Genomic DNA, 15510 nt, shown 5'->3' with positions numbered 1-15510 from the left:
ACAGATGGAATTTCAATTAACCTAGGATCCTCTGTGAAATCTATATTGTAGCCTCTGGATTTACAACATATTGTAATATATGACCGGAGGCTCTGGAGATTCCATTGCAAATCAACCCTCTTTATTCCGGGGGTTCAGAAAATAGCTACAAAGGCCCATTTCAGAATCAAAAGTGGCCAACCTTTTACAACTTCATCCTCAGAGCTGAGATCATTTTAAATTTTACAACAGGTATTATTTATTGAGCAGTCTTATTTTTTAAGAGGTAATATTTATTTTTTTTTCCTTCTATTAATGATGATTACACACTGAAACTGTTTAAACCAAGTAGGAAATTGGAAAAGATACACCATTATCACACTTTGAAGAATGATTCACCGCAGACCCACAGTAAATTATCTTCTACAGATCTTTCTATTTTTAAAATTCTTACCTTTCTAGAATGTAGTCTTTAATAGTAAAGATATTTAAAATAAAAATAAAGCAGTTACCCCTGCTATGACTATCACATGAAGTTGTAAATGTAAAAATAACGTTTAGAAATTCCAAGTTGCTTTTCAAAACCCGAATTGTTTTTTTTAGGTACCTACAAACTTATGGCGTTATCTTTTATTTTTTATTTTTTCTGTGATATTGGCCTTGCCTTTCTGCATTTGTTCTTCATTTCGAATATAATATTTGCATAAACATTCAGCTTTTCACACCAAAAACCTTCAAAAATTAATTTTGGCTTTTGATATTAGAGAGAAATTTTCAGCACATATTCCTAAGCAGACTACTTTTCATCCCAAATGTTTCAACACCTTCTGCGGAGATGACTTTTCTCCATGCAGTAGTGCTGCCTCTACTCTCCAGGTTGTTTCTCTGTTGTCCAGCATCGTGTTATGGAAGGTCTGCCTGCAGACTCCTGGGGACTATCTCTAGAAAATCAGATAAACAGAGTTCCTGTACTTTGAGGGAAAAGTCATTTTGGAGAGCTGAAATGTGTCTTTTTAAAAGAAGATTAGGCTACAGCCATGCCACCCTGAACAAGCCTGATCCGGTCTGATCTCGGAAGCTAAGCAGGATCAGGCCTGATTAGTACTTGGATGGGAGACCACCTAGGAAGACCAGGTGCTGTAGACATAAAAATAAAGGATTGTAAACTAACAAGATCCTTGCAATCTGTGAGGTCAACCAAGGGTTACCTCGCCTAAAAAATAAATAAATAAAAATAAAAGATTAGGGGTTGAAATATGATGTGGAGAGTCTCTCTCTCTAAGGTGACCATGAAGAACTGAGGACCAGAGAGCTGCTCTTAAAAACACAATCTCTTAGAGTCTCAAATGTTGAGAGCTGGAAGGAATAGGAAGAGACGTCATTCAGGCAGCCAAGAGATTGAGTGTCTCTACTTTTTGGTTTCATGGAAGCAAATAAGCAGACCTCAATGAGGCAGTCATGGGGACATTCCTCTCCAAATTGTCATGATGGCAGAATATGATTAATGATAGCAGAGTTCTCAAGCTGGCTGCTCTTTTTTCCCCACCAAATACACAGCCTTGGAGGAGTATAGCAGGGAACCTTTTTTCTCCCTGTACATACCTGCATGTGGCTAGACCAGCAGGGACCATCACATGATGAGGACATCCATTCAAATCAAGCAGAGAGCTTTGGTGTGGCAAAAGGACTCTTGTGGGGGCCACCAGGAAAACTCAAGGAACTGGTCAACTTACTCTTCCCAAAGGTCTGAAACATTGGCTCCAAGGCTGGAAGGTGGTCCTTTTAAAGGAACAAGCCTCTATTTTTAATGATGTTGATTTATCCCCTTAAGCCACTCTTTATCAGAAAAAAATATAGTGTTTTTATTTTTTATTTATTTTTTGTTTGTTCATTTATTTTGTTCCATTGTATACATGTACCACTTCTTTATCCAGTCATCTATTGGTGGGCATTTAGTTTGCTTCCATATCTTGCCTGTTGTAAATAATGCTCCAATGGACATAGAAGTGCATGTATTTTTTCAAATTAGTGTTTTTGATTTCTTCAAATAAATACCCAGAAATGGAATTGCTAGGTCATAAGGTAGTTCTATTTTTAATTTTTTGAGGAAACTCCAAACTGTTTTGCATAGTGGCTGCACCAATTTGCAATCCCACCAACAGTACACGAGGGTTCACTTTTCCCCACATCCTCACCAACACTTGTTGGTTTTTTATTTATTAATGATAGCCATTCTGACAATATGAATTGATATCTTATTATGGTTTAATTTTCATTCTCTGATAATTAGTGATGTTGAGAATCTTCATATGTCTATTGGCATCTGTATGTCCTCTTTGGAGAAATGTCTATTCAGTTATACTGCCTTTATTTTTTTTTTTTTTTTGGATTGTTTGGTTTTTGGTCTTATTTATATGAATTCTTTATAAATTTTGGAACTATCCAAAAACCCCTCATCAAATGTATCTTTGGCAAATATCTTCTCCCGTTCAGTAGGTTGTCTTTTGTTTTGTTGATGATTTCCTTTGCTATGCAAAAAATTTTTAGTTTGATGTAGTCCCATTTGTTTATTTTTTTCTTTTGTTTCCCTTGCCCAAGGAGATATATCAGAAAAAAATTACCAAGAGCTTTGTCAGAGAGTTTTCTGTTCATGTTTTCTTCTACGAATTTTATGGTTTTGGGTCTTATATTTAAGTCTTTAGTCCATTTTGAGTTTACTCTTGTCTATGGTATAAGAAGGTGGTCTAGTTTCATTTCTTTCTTTCTCTTTTTTTCTTTTTTGCATGATCTGTCCAGTTTTCCTAATATCATTTATTGAATAGACTATTTTTACTTAATTGTATATTCTTGCCTCCTTTGTCATAGATTAATTGACCATATAGATGTGGGTTTATTTCTGAGTTCTGTATTCTGTTCTGTTGATCTATGTATTATGATGTTTTGATTACTATAGCCTTGTAACATGGTTTCATATCAGGAAATGTAATACTTCCAACTTTGTTCTTGTTTCTCAAGATTGCTGTGGCTATTCAGGGTCTTTTGTGGTTCCATATAAATTTTAGGATTATTTGTTTCAATTCTTTGAAGAACGCCATTGGTATGTTTACAGAGATTGCATTGAATCTATAGATCGCTTTGAGTAGTAAGGACATTTAATGATGTTAATTATTTCTAGCCATGAGCACAGTATATCCTTCCATTTATTTGTATCTTCTTCAATTTCTTTCTTCGATGTCTTATAATTTTCTGAGTACAGGTCTTTTACCTCCTTGGTTAAATTTATTTCTAGGTTTTGGGTTTTTTAATGCAATTGTAAATGGGATTGTTTTATTAATTTCTCTTTCTGACAGTTTATTATTGGTGTATAAAAATGCAACCAATTTCTGAATATTAATTTTGTATGCTGCTACTTTACTGAATTTATTTATTAGTTCTAATAGTTTTTTGGTGGAATCTTTAGGTTTCTGTAAATATAATATCATATCATCTGCAAATAATGACAATTTTACTTCTTCCTTTCAAATTTTGATGTCTTTTATTCTTGTCTGATTGCTGAGGATAGGACTTCTAATACTGAATTGAGTAAAAATGGTGAAAGCGGACATTCTTGTCTTGTTCTTAATCTTAAAGAAAATGCTTTTAGATTTCCCTGTTGAATATAGTATCAGCTATGAGTTCATCATATATAGCCTTTATTACATTGAGGTGTGTTTCTTCTATTCCCACTTTGCTGAGAGTTTTTATCATAAATGGATGCTGGATTTTGTCAAACAGTTTTTCTGCATTGATATCATCATATGATTTTTATCATTCATTTTGTTTATGTAATGTATAGCATTAATCAATTTGAGGATGTTGAACCAAACTTGCATCTCAGGAATAAAACCCACTTGATCATGGTATATGAACTTTTTGATGTATTGCTGAATTAGGTTTGCTAATATTTGGTTCAGGATTTTTGCATCTAAGTTCATTAGAGATATTGGCCTATAATTTTCTTTTTTTGTAATGTCTTTGTCTGGTTTTGGAATCGGGATAATGCTGGTTTTGTAAAATGAGCTTGGGAATCTCCCCTCCTCTTGAATTTTTTGGAATAGTTTGAGAAAGATAGGTGTAATTTCTTTGACTGTTTGTAAACTTTAGCAGTGAAACTATTTTGTTCAGGACTTTGTTTGTTGGGAGTTTTTTGATTACCGATTAGATTTTGTTAGTAGTAATTGGTCTGTTCATATTTTCTGTTTCTTCTTGATTCATTTATGGAAGATTGTATGTTTCTAGAAATTTATCCATTCCTTCCAGGTTGTCCAATTTGTTAGCATAGAATTATTTGTAGTATTTTCTAATAATTCTTTGTATTTCTGTGGTGTCAGTTGTTACTTCTCTTTCACATCTGATTTTATTAATTTGAGTTCTCTTTTTTTCTTGATGAGTCTGATTAAAGTTTTATCAATTTTGTCTATCTTTTCAAAGAATCAACTCTTGCTTTTGTTGATCTTTGGATTTTTTTTTTTTTTTTTAGACTCTATTTCATTTATTTCTGCTCTGATCTTTATTACTTCCTTCCTTCTACTCACTTTGGGCTTTTTTTTTCTTTCTTTCTTTCTTTTCCTACTTCCTTTAGGTATAAGGTTAGATTGTTTGATATTTTTCTTGTTTCTTTAGGTAGGCCTATGTTATTGCTATGAATTTCCCTCTTAGGACTGCTTTTGCTGTGTCCCATAGATTTGGGGTCATTGTGTTTTCATTTTCATTTGTCTCAAGGTATCTTTTGTTTTCTTCTTTGATCTCATTGTTAACCCATTTGTTGTTTAATAGTTTGTTATTTAGCCTCCATGTGTTTGTGTGTTTTTCAGGGTTTTTTGGAGTTCTTTTGTAATTGATTTCTAGTTTTATATTACTATGGTTTTATATTACACAAAAATATAGTATTTTTAAATAGGTTAAACATTTGCCTATTTTAGATATTTTAATACCAGGTAATCAAAGATCACTTGAATGTAATTATTAAGGTTTATGCCTTCATCTAAACAAAAACATGGGTATGTTACTAAACCCAGACTAACATTCTTTTAAGTTGCCTCATTTCCATCCTAGATATCATTTATTTTAGAAAGAATGAATATAATATATGGTTACTTAAAAATAACATGCCAACCAAGTGTTAAGAGTGACTGGGTTTTTGTTTGCTTTTTATTTAACCTCTGTGTGTATTTGTCGTACATGAGTAATTAAAGTCAATACTGTAGTATTATGTGCCAGCCCCTATTCTAAATGCTTTATATGCATCAATTACCTAATCACAATACTCCATGAGGTATTAATATCTTCCTTTCCAAAGAGAAAATATTAATGACATAAACAGAGTTCTGAGCACATGGTTGTTTCTCAGCATTTAGAGATTACGGCCAGGCATCAGGTTTTCTGATGGTTTGTTCATTTGAAAAGTTGAAAGTGACTTATCTTTTAAATCATAGTCAATATGGTCCTTCTTCCTTTTTCTTTCCTCTAACTTTTACAAATCTGCCTTGAACTCTACATGATTTACAGCTTCTCATTTGAGACTCCAATAGTTATGTTTGGCAACATTTCTTTGATTCCTCCTGTCTTTATTTTTATCCTATTAATTTCTTTTCCAACACCACCATAAGTTAAGGAAAGATAAAGGGAGAAGGAAAGGATAATATAGGAGGTGTTCTGAAATCACCGAGTTTAAACTTCATGATCGGATAAAGTAGGAAAAATATACTGAGTAACTCAGCTGAAAAAAATATGTAGTTGATGAAATTTTTTGCTGTTACTTTCTTTACTTTTTCCTTGAATTTTTTTTCTGGGTAGTTTTACTATTTTATCATATCGTTTCCTGAAGATTCAAACCATGCTTTTTTTTTATTCACTTTCTTGAACCAAGGAAAGTGCATACATTAGACCAAAGAAGTTTCTATTAGATCTTACACATTAGTTATTCCCAAAAGTTTTCACTGACAAGCCTTTCTCACAGATATCTATTCCTTCCTTTCGATTCTCTTGGCACTTACATATGTAGACAGTACCTTACCGCCAAACCCTTGTTTATTATCTTGGCTTAGAATTGTTCTGTTTTCATTTAACTGACACACATCTTAGCTTCAGAACTAGGTTCCAAGGAAAAAGGCTATTCTTTGTCTATGCAGCTTCTACAAAGCCTTATTTTGTGGGTCAGACAAATTTATTGAGCTGAATTAGGGAGAGTGATATATATATATATATATATATAGTGATATATATATATATATATATATATATCAATGACATATTTCCCCACATTGTGGTTACTGAGTACAAGAGCATCGAACTGATTGGGAAACTGGACCAAGTAGACAAAGTGTCACAGCAAGAGTAGGAGAAAAGTAGTTCTGGACTGGGCCAGATTCTGGCCTGTAGAGAGATCATCTTAGGTGAGGATAGGAGCCCAGATAGCAGCAGGGATGAGAGCTGGAGTCTAGGTTGGGCCCCTCTGTGGTAGTGGGAGTATATGAAGAAAACTGTCTAGGATTTTGGAAGTTACAGTTGAGAAGTATGATTGGGTTTTCTCTAAACAAAAGAAGAGACATTCTTTGTAATGTCTGTAGAGAAAAGTCTAGGAAAACATCTGCACTAAGAATGGAAATCAAACCCATGCAACACCAGAGGTAAAGATGTTCAAAGAAAAGCATTGCTGTGGCTGAGTGGCTTGCAAGGAACATTTGATTGAACCTTTATGACAAAAGTGATTCCAGAATCTCATTTTTGTGGTTTCAACAACTCTCCTTCCATTCTCTGCAGATTGCCCTCTTTGCCATAAGTCTGAGTTTTAACTTTTTGTTCTCTTTATCTTTGAAAGATCTGAGGAAGACACTGTTGAAAGAGGATCAGATTCTCTTTGTCAGAGCAGAGTCATACCAAGTGGACTGTCGTGAGCTTGAGATGGCATTGTTACAATGACAGCCACTCAGGCCCAGCAGTATTACTGTTTCAGGCGATATCTTTTTCTGTATATGAGCAAGCTGTTTTATGTCTCCAGAAATCATTTATGTTTGTCATTAAGATTAATAAACTGGCATTTATGTAGGATCTTTCTAACAAGCAGCTAAAAGTCAATAATGACCAAAAAAAGCTCTCTCATTTCTCTCTCTCTCTTTTTTAATTGACTTTATCTTTAGAGAAGTTTAGAGTTACAGAAAAAAATTATTGGAAAGTACCGAGAATGAATCATGGCAGTCCTGAGGCAGTCCATATACTCATTCTCCCTCCCCATTTCCTTACATCTTTCCTCCATAGTTTCTCCTATTATTAACTACTGTATTGGTGTGGTACATTTCTTACAACCAATGAGCCTATGTTTATACCTATTTATTAACTAAAATTCATAGTTTATATTAGGGTCCACTCTTTGTGTTATACAGCCTATGGGTTTTGACAAATGTATAATGAAAAGCATCCCCAGTTACGGTATCAAAAAGAAAAATAGATTCACTGTTCTAAAAAACTTCTGTGCTCCACTTATTCATCCTTTTCTCTCTCTCTCTCTCCCTGTCTCTCTCTAACCCCTGGCAATTACTGTTATTTTTACTGACTCCATAGTTTTGCCTTTTCCCAAATGTCATATAGGTGGAACTGTACAGTATGTAGTATCCTCAGATTGCCTTCTTTCATTTAGCAATATTCATTTATGGTTCTTCCATGTCTTTCCATGGCTTGGTAGCTCATTTCTTTTTCTCACTGAATAGTATTCTATTGTTCAGATGTACCACAGTTTGTTTATCCATTCACCTACTGAAGTACATCTTGGTTGCTTCCAAGTTTTAGCAGTCACAAATAAAGTCGCTATAAACATCCGTGTGCAGGTTTTTCTCATTTTGAAGTTGAGCAGCAGAAACAAGCCTCCTAGAATTCTCTACCCCGACACTTCCCCATCTGGCTTGTTGACTGGTTAGCTCCAAGGCTCTGATAACTGATTCCTCACAACTGCTCTTGGACCTCTTCCAAACTTAACATGGCAGAAGTTAAGGTCATGGTTATGTTTAAATTGTATGATGGCTGATCCCAGCCAGGGTAAGATGAGCTCTAAGATATCACTACTGTAGCGGAGAAGCAGTCTCAGATGATTCAGAGGGGCCCTATCCTCTGGCCTATGGAAATTTGGACTTCTGTCCTATAAGTCACTTGGAGATGCCATTTTCAGCCACATGACACAGACAGGACACCTTCATCTTATAAAGCCAATCCCCAGCAAGCTAGATACTAGACTTTCACCTCTGCCTTAACACCTTTCCACCTGTGTTTTTAAACCATGCTTCATCCTCAAGGAAATAGGCAAGTTTCTTGTTTCACTTCTTTTAAAAAAGATGTTCTTATGAATTAGAACTATCCACTTTAGATTTCTTCCAGTGGTTCCTTCTCTATGTTAATTGTCTATCTCTCTATGTTAATTGTCTTCTACATACACTTAAAATACTTTTTTTTGTTATGATTACGTATGTGTGGGGCTTCTGCTAGCAAAGTTGCACAGGTGGTCTGTCACCTCAGGCTCCACTCTTGGCCACTTCCTTCCTACCCACCCCATGCTGCTTCTGTACTCGCCCAACTGGAATCTTCTCTCAACCTACTCTCAGCTATTCTAGTTACCCCATTTTTCCCAAGTAGTAAAAGGCTGAAAACAGCTTAAGCATTTTTCCTCCTTATTGCATTTCAAAAAAGGGATTGCTAGGATCAGCCAGGAGCAGAGGAAATGTGTGAAATATCAAGACACCTGATCCCACCTCAAGGTGGTGGCAGTTTGGCTCTCCTGAGATGGTGAGAAAGAAGGTTGCAAACCCCTTAAAAGCTTCCTCTCTAAGTTAGCTCCTCACTTAGAGCTGACTAAACTACTATTGGAAACCCTCTCATCATATAACTCACCTTTTGAACATTCCCTGAAGAGGGTCTAGTTTTCAGTTTTCTTGTGGTGATTCTTTGAGAGTTCACTCTGTACTCTCGTTGAGAGATTCGTTCCTAGAAGAGCTCCTCATTGAGGAATACGAGCATCATGCCAGGTGTCAACAAAGTAATCTTTTGGCCAGGCCCAAACAACTTCTCCAAACTTTGTTTAACTTTCTGTGAACTGTGGCCAACATCACTTAATATGAGATTACCCATAAATTGCACATTAACACTTTAGAGGAGAGGTGTTGACACTGCACCTGTCAAAGACAGTAAAACAGAAAGTAGGAAGTAGGCTTTTTGAGACAGCAATTGAGGAAGGAAAGAAGTAACAGGAACTGGGAATCAATGAATCTTGGAAGTCCTGAGGTGGAACAGGGAAGAGAAAAGTTGAAGAAGCAGTGAGGGCGAATTGAGTGCTATGGTTTAATCGTGTATTTTATGTGCCAGGATCTTCAAGAATATAGAAATATAAAAGATAGTCTGCTCTCAAGATTGGGCTTGGCAACGAAAACCAGTCCTTCATTCGTGGTTCAAATAGCAACACTGGGTTTAAGTTGGGAGAAAGCCATTGATTATTCTACTGTCAGAAAACTCGAGTCAGCGCTGCCTTGTTTCATAAGCAGCATAAGCAAGGAAGTAGGCTCTAATGTTTGCGCAGTATCTGCCATGTTTACTGAGCCACACTTCAAGGGGATTTACATCCATTACCTCAGTTTAGGCACTTATCTCTGAAATAGGAGTCAATGAAAGCATGAAAGGTTAAGTGACTTGCGCAAGGGTACATAACTAGTAATTTTCAGTGTTGGTCTAACTATTTCCAAAACCTGTTCTCATGCTATCTAGATGATTTGAATTCAGTTCCCCTACTCCCTTATTTGAGACCCTCCTGCCACTAAGAAAACAGTTGTCCCCTAGGTAAGAGCTTGAAATTTTACAATTAGAGAGAGATTTATTCCTTTATCTAAAGACTTTATTCTTTTGTGAATTTCTGCTGAGAGGAATGGGCCATTAAAAAGTTTTTCATTCTTGGATGGGAGACCACCTAGGAAGACCAAGGTGCTGTAGGTGTAAAAAATAAAATAAATAAATAAATAAATAAATAAGGGATCGTAAGCTGACAAGTCCTTGCAATCTGTGAGGTCAACTAAGGGTTGCCTCGCCTAAAAAATTAAATAAATAAATAAATAAATAATAAAAATAAAGTTTATTATTAATGTATTCCTTACTGAGAACATATTTGAGAGAATTTCCTGCAAGGAAATTTTGATGGTATGCCTGTGGAGTAGGGAGCAGTCAGAAAAGGGACAGAATGAGACTAACGCAGAAGAGGCAGAGATTGAAGACACCTTTGCTTACTTCTAAAATTTTTGAGGGCACAGTGCTACCTAGGAGATATCCGTCTTTGCTTCTCTCTGGCCCTGTCCAGAGAACATGAAGATAACTGTTTCATTACACCCCAGAGGATCAGTGAGTGAGAGGAGGCAGGAGAGGAGAATACTGGCAATAGCAGATATTGAGGGGGTAGGGGTGAAGACAAAGGGAGAAGTAACTTTTTAAATAAAAAATGATAAGTGATGAATAGAACGGCTAATCCCGAGGAGCCCTGAGAACGCTAGACCTCCAAGCAAGGGCCTCTCTTTTTTTCACTTTCCTTTTTCTTTTCTTTTTAATTTTCTTTTATTTAATTTCGCTGCAGCACATATAATCAATTACAGCCTGAATCAGGATAAAGGGAGGGGAAGCACTTTAATTCATAAATCAATTTTATACGGTCATCAGTCAGGTTGTGAATGCAAATACCTCTGTCGGTTTAGGTTATTCAGAATTAATTGACTCCCACCGGGCTGGGCTGCAGATGGAGAGGGGGTTTCTCACAGAGTCTCCCTGGGCCCAGAATGGGGGCTGACGGCTTCCTCCCTTCCCCCTCAGGCCCTCGGCCACCACCCCTTCCACTTTTTTTCCCTCTGGGCCTCAAACATGGAGATGATGGGGTGGGCATCCGGCAAAGAAGCTGGGTGGATAAGAGCCCAGAAAGATTGTTTGAAGAAGGAAGGGGATACACAGAAGGATGAAAGCCCCCAAACAAACCCTCTTCAGCTCAGGCCCTGCAGAGACACCTTTATGTGATTAGAAATGCTTAGCTTTCAAGGGTCTGCTTTTAAGTTCTCTTGAGCTTCTTAAATAAGAAAGAAAAAAAGAAAACAAACAGAAAAGCCAGAGCCTCTGGGCTGAAGCTGAAGGGATATCATTTGGAAACCACCGGGCTGCAGGGGTTTGTATGGCTGCCAGACTTGAGTAGCCAGAGAGAGAGCAGCCCAGGACAGAGGGCCAAGAGAAGGGAGCACAAAGCCCTGTGCAAGGCCCGGCCTTGCCCAAGGCACCTGAAGCTGGCCACATGGAGATGGCCCTGGGCAGTGGCCCTGCACAACGGGATGGGGATAGAATGAATCACGGCCTAGGAAGGACTGAGTCAGCCTAGCACCTGTTTCCTACGTTAAGGTCTCCTTATTGCAGTTTATTCTAACCTGGAAAAGACGCATACTCATCCACCCAAACATGCAGCATATCCTGTCCTCCACTATTCCGCTTTTTAACCTCAGCTAAATATACCCCTAATTGTATTGCTCCAAACCAGACTATCTTAGTGGTTTTCAACATTGGCCCCCTTGTTATAATTACCCAGGGAGTGTTTGTTTTGTTTTGTTTTGTTTTGTTTGTTTGTTTATGCTGATGTCCAGGTCCACTCCTAAAAATTCTGCCATAATTTGTTTTGTGTAGAGCTTGGGGAATTGGTGTTTTTTGATAAAGCTGCAAGTGAATCTAATAGGCGAGTAGATTGGAACCCCTGATGTTGTGTCTGAGACCTCCGCATTCCCTCCCCATAAACTGGCAGTGTTTCTCTAAGTGTGGTGCATTTGAACTGCATAGGCAGAAAAAAAATTACTATGGAAAAAAACACACAAAGTAAAATTTGAGATTATATATGTTGCAAATTCCCAGACTCTTTCCTGACACGCTATGTAGTAGAATCTCTGGAAAATCTATAACTTCCACAAAACTTCCAGTAAGTGTGGGAACCTCTGCTGAGGCAAAGCACCAAGATATTTGAGCTGTTTTTATTTAAAATCCAATCCTAGCCTGCCCAGTATGCATCACATTTTGCCTTGACATAACAGTTACATGTTTGTGGGTTTTGCCAGAGAGCTCTCCTGAGAAACCAAAATCCAAATCCAGAAGCAAAAGGAAAGCAGTCCATTTGATGGGATGATCTTAAAGGCTGCATGTTCCAAAACATGAGTTCTTAACCTATATTGACCTTCTAAAATATCGACTGCAAAATTCTAATGTATTTTTAACCAGAACTCAAATAATCAGCCCTGATCTTTAATACAGTTGTGTGTATGCAAATGAGCTATATTTATTTATTTTAAAAGGCTAAGAGGAATTCTTGGAAATGCTCTGTTAGTCACTCATTTGTATTGCCATATGTTATTGGAGGCAATAAAACTGCCTTTCTTTAAAAATTTCATACTTTCTTTCTCAAGTCAGACTACACTTCCTCTCCAAAAAAGTCTGAAGGTCTTAATAGAGATTAAATGTGTGTTTTCTCCTGCTGTACTTCACCAGCAGCAAAGAAAAATTGGGGCAGGGGTTTCAGAATGAAAGGGCACCTTGTTTGCAAAGCCCCATGTTTCTAAGGTAGAAGTCATCCATGTGGAAAAAAATTCTTAGACTATTAAGGCACTATGGCAGGGTGATTAAATACACAAGCTTCAGAGTCAACACTGCCCAGCTTTGAAACTCAGCCTTGCCACTTATATTGGGCAAGATATATAACCTCTGCGTGCCTCAGTTTCTTCCATTTTAAAATGGGAATATTAATGGGAGCCAACTCATAGGACTGCTGTGAGGATTAAATGAGATAAAGCATCTGAAAGCAAGCTCAATCAATGGCACCACGCACTTTGAGAGAAACGATGGATGAGTAGTTTCTGAAGAGTGGGCTTGTTGGTCTGATTTGGTCTCCCCAACAGCATCAAGCTTCATCACCTGAGTACTTGTTAGAAATACAAAATCTTGGGCCTCACCCCAGAACTACTGACCTGAAACTCTGGAGTGGGACTTAGCACCAGCACCGTGTGTTTTAACAAGCCCTCCAGGTGATTCTGAATCATACGTAGTGTTCAAGTTGGAGAGCCATCGGATTAGGTTAAAGGCCGGAGGCTGGAGGCTTGGCAAGCAATAAGATGCTTAAAGTCAAGCAGTTTGTGGTAGAGAAAGAGATTGGACTCAGCTCTCCATATAGATGTCTTACACTATTGTGAGTTTGGGATTGAGAGGAAAGGTAACTTGGAGGAACTGTAGCCCCAAGTGTCCAACCAAAGGATGGGACTCTCACCATCCTTGTACAACAGCATTGTTTGCATGGTCCCCCCACCACCACTGCCACCACAGTATCTCAGACTTTACACCTCAGATGCCTTCTCTCTTCCATGCCCTAGCCCATCCCCAGATTCCAAGGCCCAGGGTACCTCTGACCCCATTCCACACCAGGACTTCAGCAGACGGCACTGCCCCGCTCCATCACCAGATGACAGCAGCAAGGAAGCCTGAGGCTCCTGCTCTAGACTTATGCACAGAGGGAAGCCCTGCTAGGAAAAATGTTACAGAAGAGCAGCCACACTGCTCTGAAAAAGTGTCTTCTACCTCGCAGTTGCCTTCTCCAAAAACGGTTCCCCAAGAGCCAGATGATGGAGATGGAGGACGGCTGTCTGGAGGGATGAGAACAAAGGAATTTGGAAGTCATTGGTATAAAGGTAATTTTTTTAAAGGTATCCAAAAAAAAAAAAAAAGGAAAGAAGTCTGTGGGCTTTGGAGAGAACATATTCAGATCTAAAAGAGGCTAAAGAAGGAAGAGGAGGCACAAGGAGGAGCTCACAGGGGTGGCTAAAATGCTCCTTAAAGATTGCTACTTCTCTTCCACAAACAATAATTGAGTACCTACTGGATGCCAGGCACTCTATGCTAGACTTTGAGAGACAGAAATGCATAAGACGTAATTCTTCCCCTCAAGGAGCCTTTAAAGAAAAGACAGAAGAAAATAGAAAATTTTCTTTGGGCAAATTGGGCAAACCCAAAATGACATCTGAGAAAAGGAGAACAAGGCAACTCCCAAGATTGCTTTAAATGTTTGGCTCAAATTTGAGATTTGAGGTTCAGGAAACAGTAGTAATGCAAGTTATCCACTCCTGATTCTGCTCCTTTACATGCACATACATACACGTGCATGCATGTGAACGCACATATGCAACACGCAATTCAGCAATAATCATGTCCTTGTCCTCTGGCTGGTGAAAGATAGGCCTACCTGCTGCTAGCCCTGCCGATGTACTTCAGTCTTGATCAGAAAAACATTATAAGTTCATTACAGAAACAAATCCTAGCAGTTTCTGGTATATAACCCAATTCCAACCTAATCTCCCCTCAATGAAGTAAGGGTAAAGGAATCTGACAAACACAGATTTAATTTCCTGTGAAATGCACAGGGGTATAGAAACTAAGAGAGAAGCAGGATTTAGAAAACTACATTTTGGATTTTATCACACAAGACACACAAAACCCTTTTGTTGTGTTTATCAAGCCCCAGGGCCCCTGGCTTTCACCCATCCTTGACATGCATGCACATTCTGGGTCTGACCTCAGCCCTCAGCCCCCCTCCTATCCTTGGGGGAAAAGAGTCAAAGCAACTTTGTCCGTGTGATGGCTGGGACTTAGGTCACACCACGATATCTGTCCCAGTGGCCACTTTCTTAGTCACTGTGACACTTTCTCTAAATGTGAGCATCGATTAGACTGGGGCAGAAAGAAGACTCTAAAAAAGTGGCTCCATTGTTGTTACTCTTCACTCCTCAGCCTCCCAAGTGCCCTTGAGATCTGTTCTCCTGCTTTCTGAAGGAACAAATGAGCTTTAATTCCCTCTCAGGCCTCTGCTGATATTTATTTCCCAGATTAGTTCCAAATAGCTAGGTGATTTTTTTCAGAAAGACCACAGCTAGCATGTCAGGGTCCAGGTAACAATATTAAAATAATCAAGAGAGGAAAAATCCCAGAACCCCTTGGGTGTCGTTTTCACAAAGTTTTCTTCTGGGCATCCTTACATGCGCAGGGTTATTCTTTGTTTCTCCTCTGTTGTCCACCTTGGCCATTTTCCTCTGCCACTTCTTTTTTCTCTATATTGTTCCCCAAAGCATAAGCTAAGTGTCTGTGATCCTGAACAAAGTTGATTCCAAAAGTTTTTTTTGTTTTTGTTTTTGTTTTTTAAAGAACGTTCCTTAGACAAAACACCACCCTGTCTGCAGCTGGAGGCTGCTGGGATTTCTGGGCCTTGTTTTAATGCATGGCCCCTTTCATGAAACCCGGGGGAGTTGCTAGGGGTAGGGGTGGAGGAAAAAGAGGAGGAGGGGGTAGAGAGGCGTGAACCTTTACACCCAAAGTGGGACTCAGAAGAATTTATAGCCGTCTTTTCTGGAGACCGTTAAAATTTTATTGCCCTAGTACCAGCAGTTACAATGCTCCATGGAGCTCAGAGCT

The 15510-nt window shown here is 38.3% G+C and overlaps 1 protein-coding gene and 1 pseudogene across 1 annotated transcript in view; both read left to right on the top strand.

The window, feature by feature from the left end:
- Nucleotides 1-1006: 1006 nt before the first annotated feature.
- On the top strand, nucleotides 1007-1125 carry LOC120615860 (uncharacterized; annotated as a pseudogene).
- Nucleotides 1126-13225: 12100 nt separating this feature from the next.
- NRK (Nik related kinase) overlaps nucleotides 13226-15510 on the top strand; it is a 135500-nt gene continuing 133215 nt past the window's right edge. The window contains exon 1 of the mRNA XM_039879068.1: nucleotides 13226-13736. Coding sequence (XP_039735002.1) covers nucleotides 13226-13736 — 511 coding nt within the window. The remainder of the gene's footprint in view (nucleotides 13737-15510) is intronic.

This window comes from Pteropus medius, unplaced genomic scaffold (genome assembly GCF_902729225.1).
Source record: "Pteropus medius unplaced genomic scaffold, Ma_sr-lr_union100, whole genome shotgun sequence".
Taxonomy (NCBI): domain Eukaryota; kingdom Metazoa; phylum Chordata; class Mammalia; order Chiroptera; family Pteropodidae; genus Pteropus; species Pteropus medius.
This window is presented reverse-complemented; position numbering and strand designations above follow the sequence as displayed.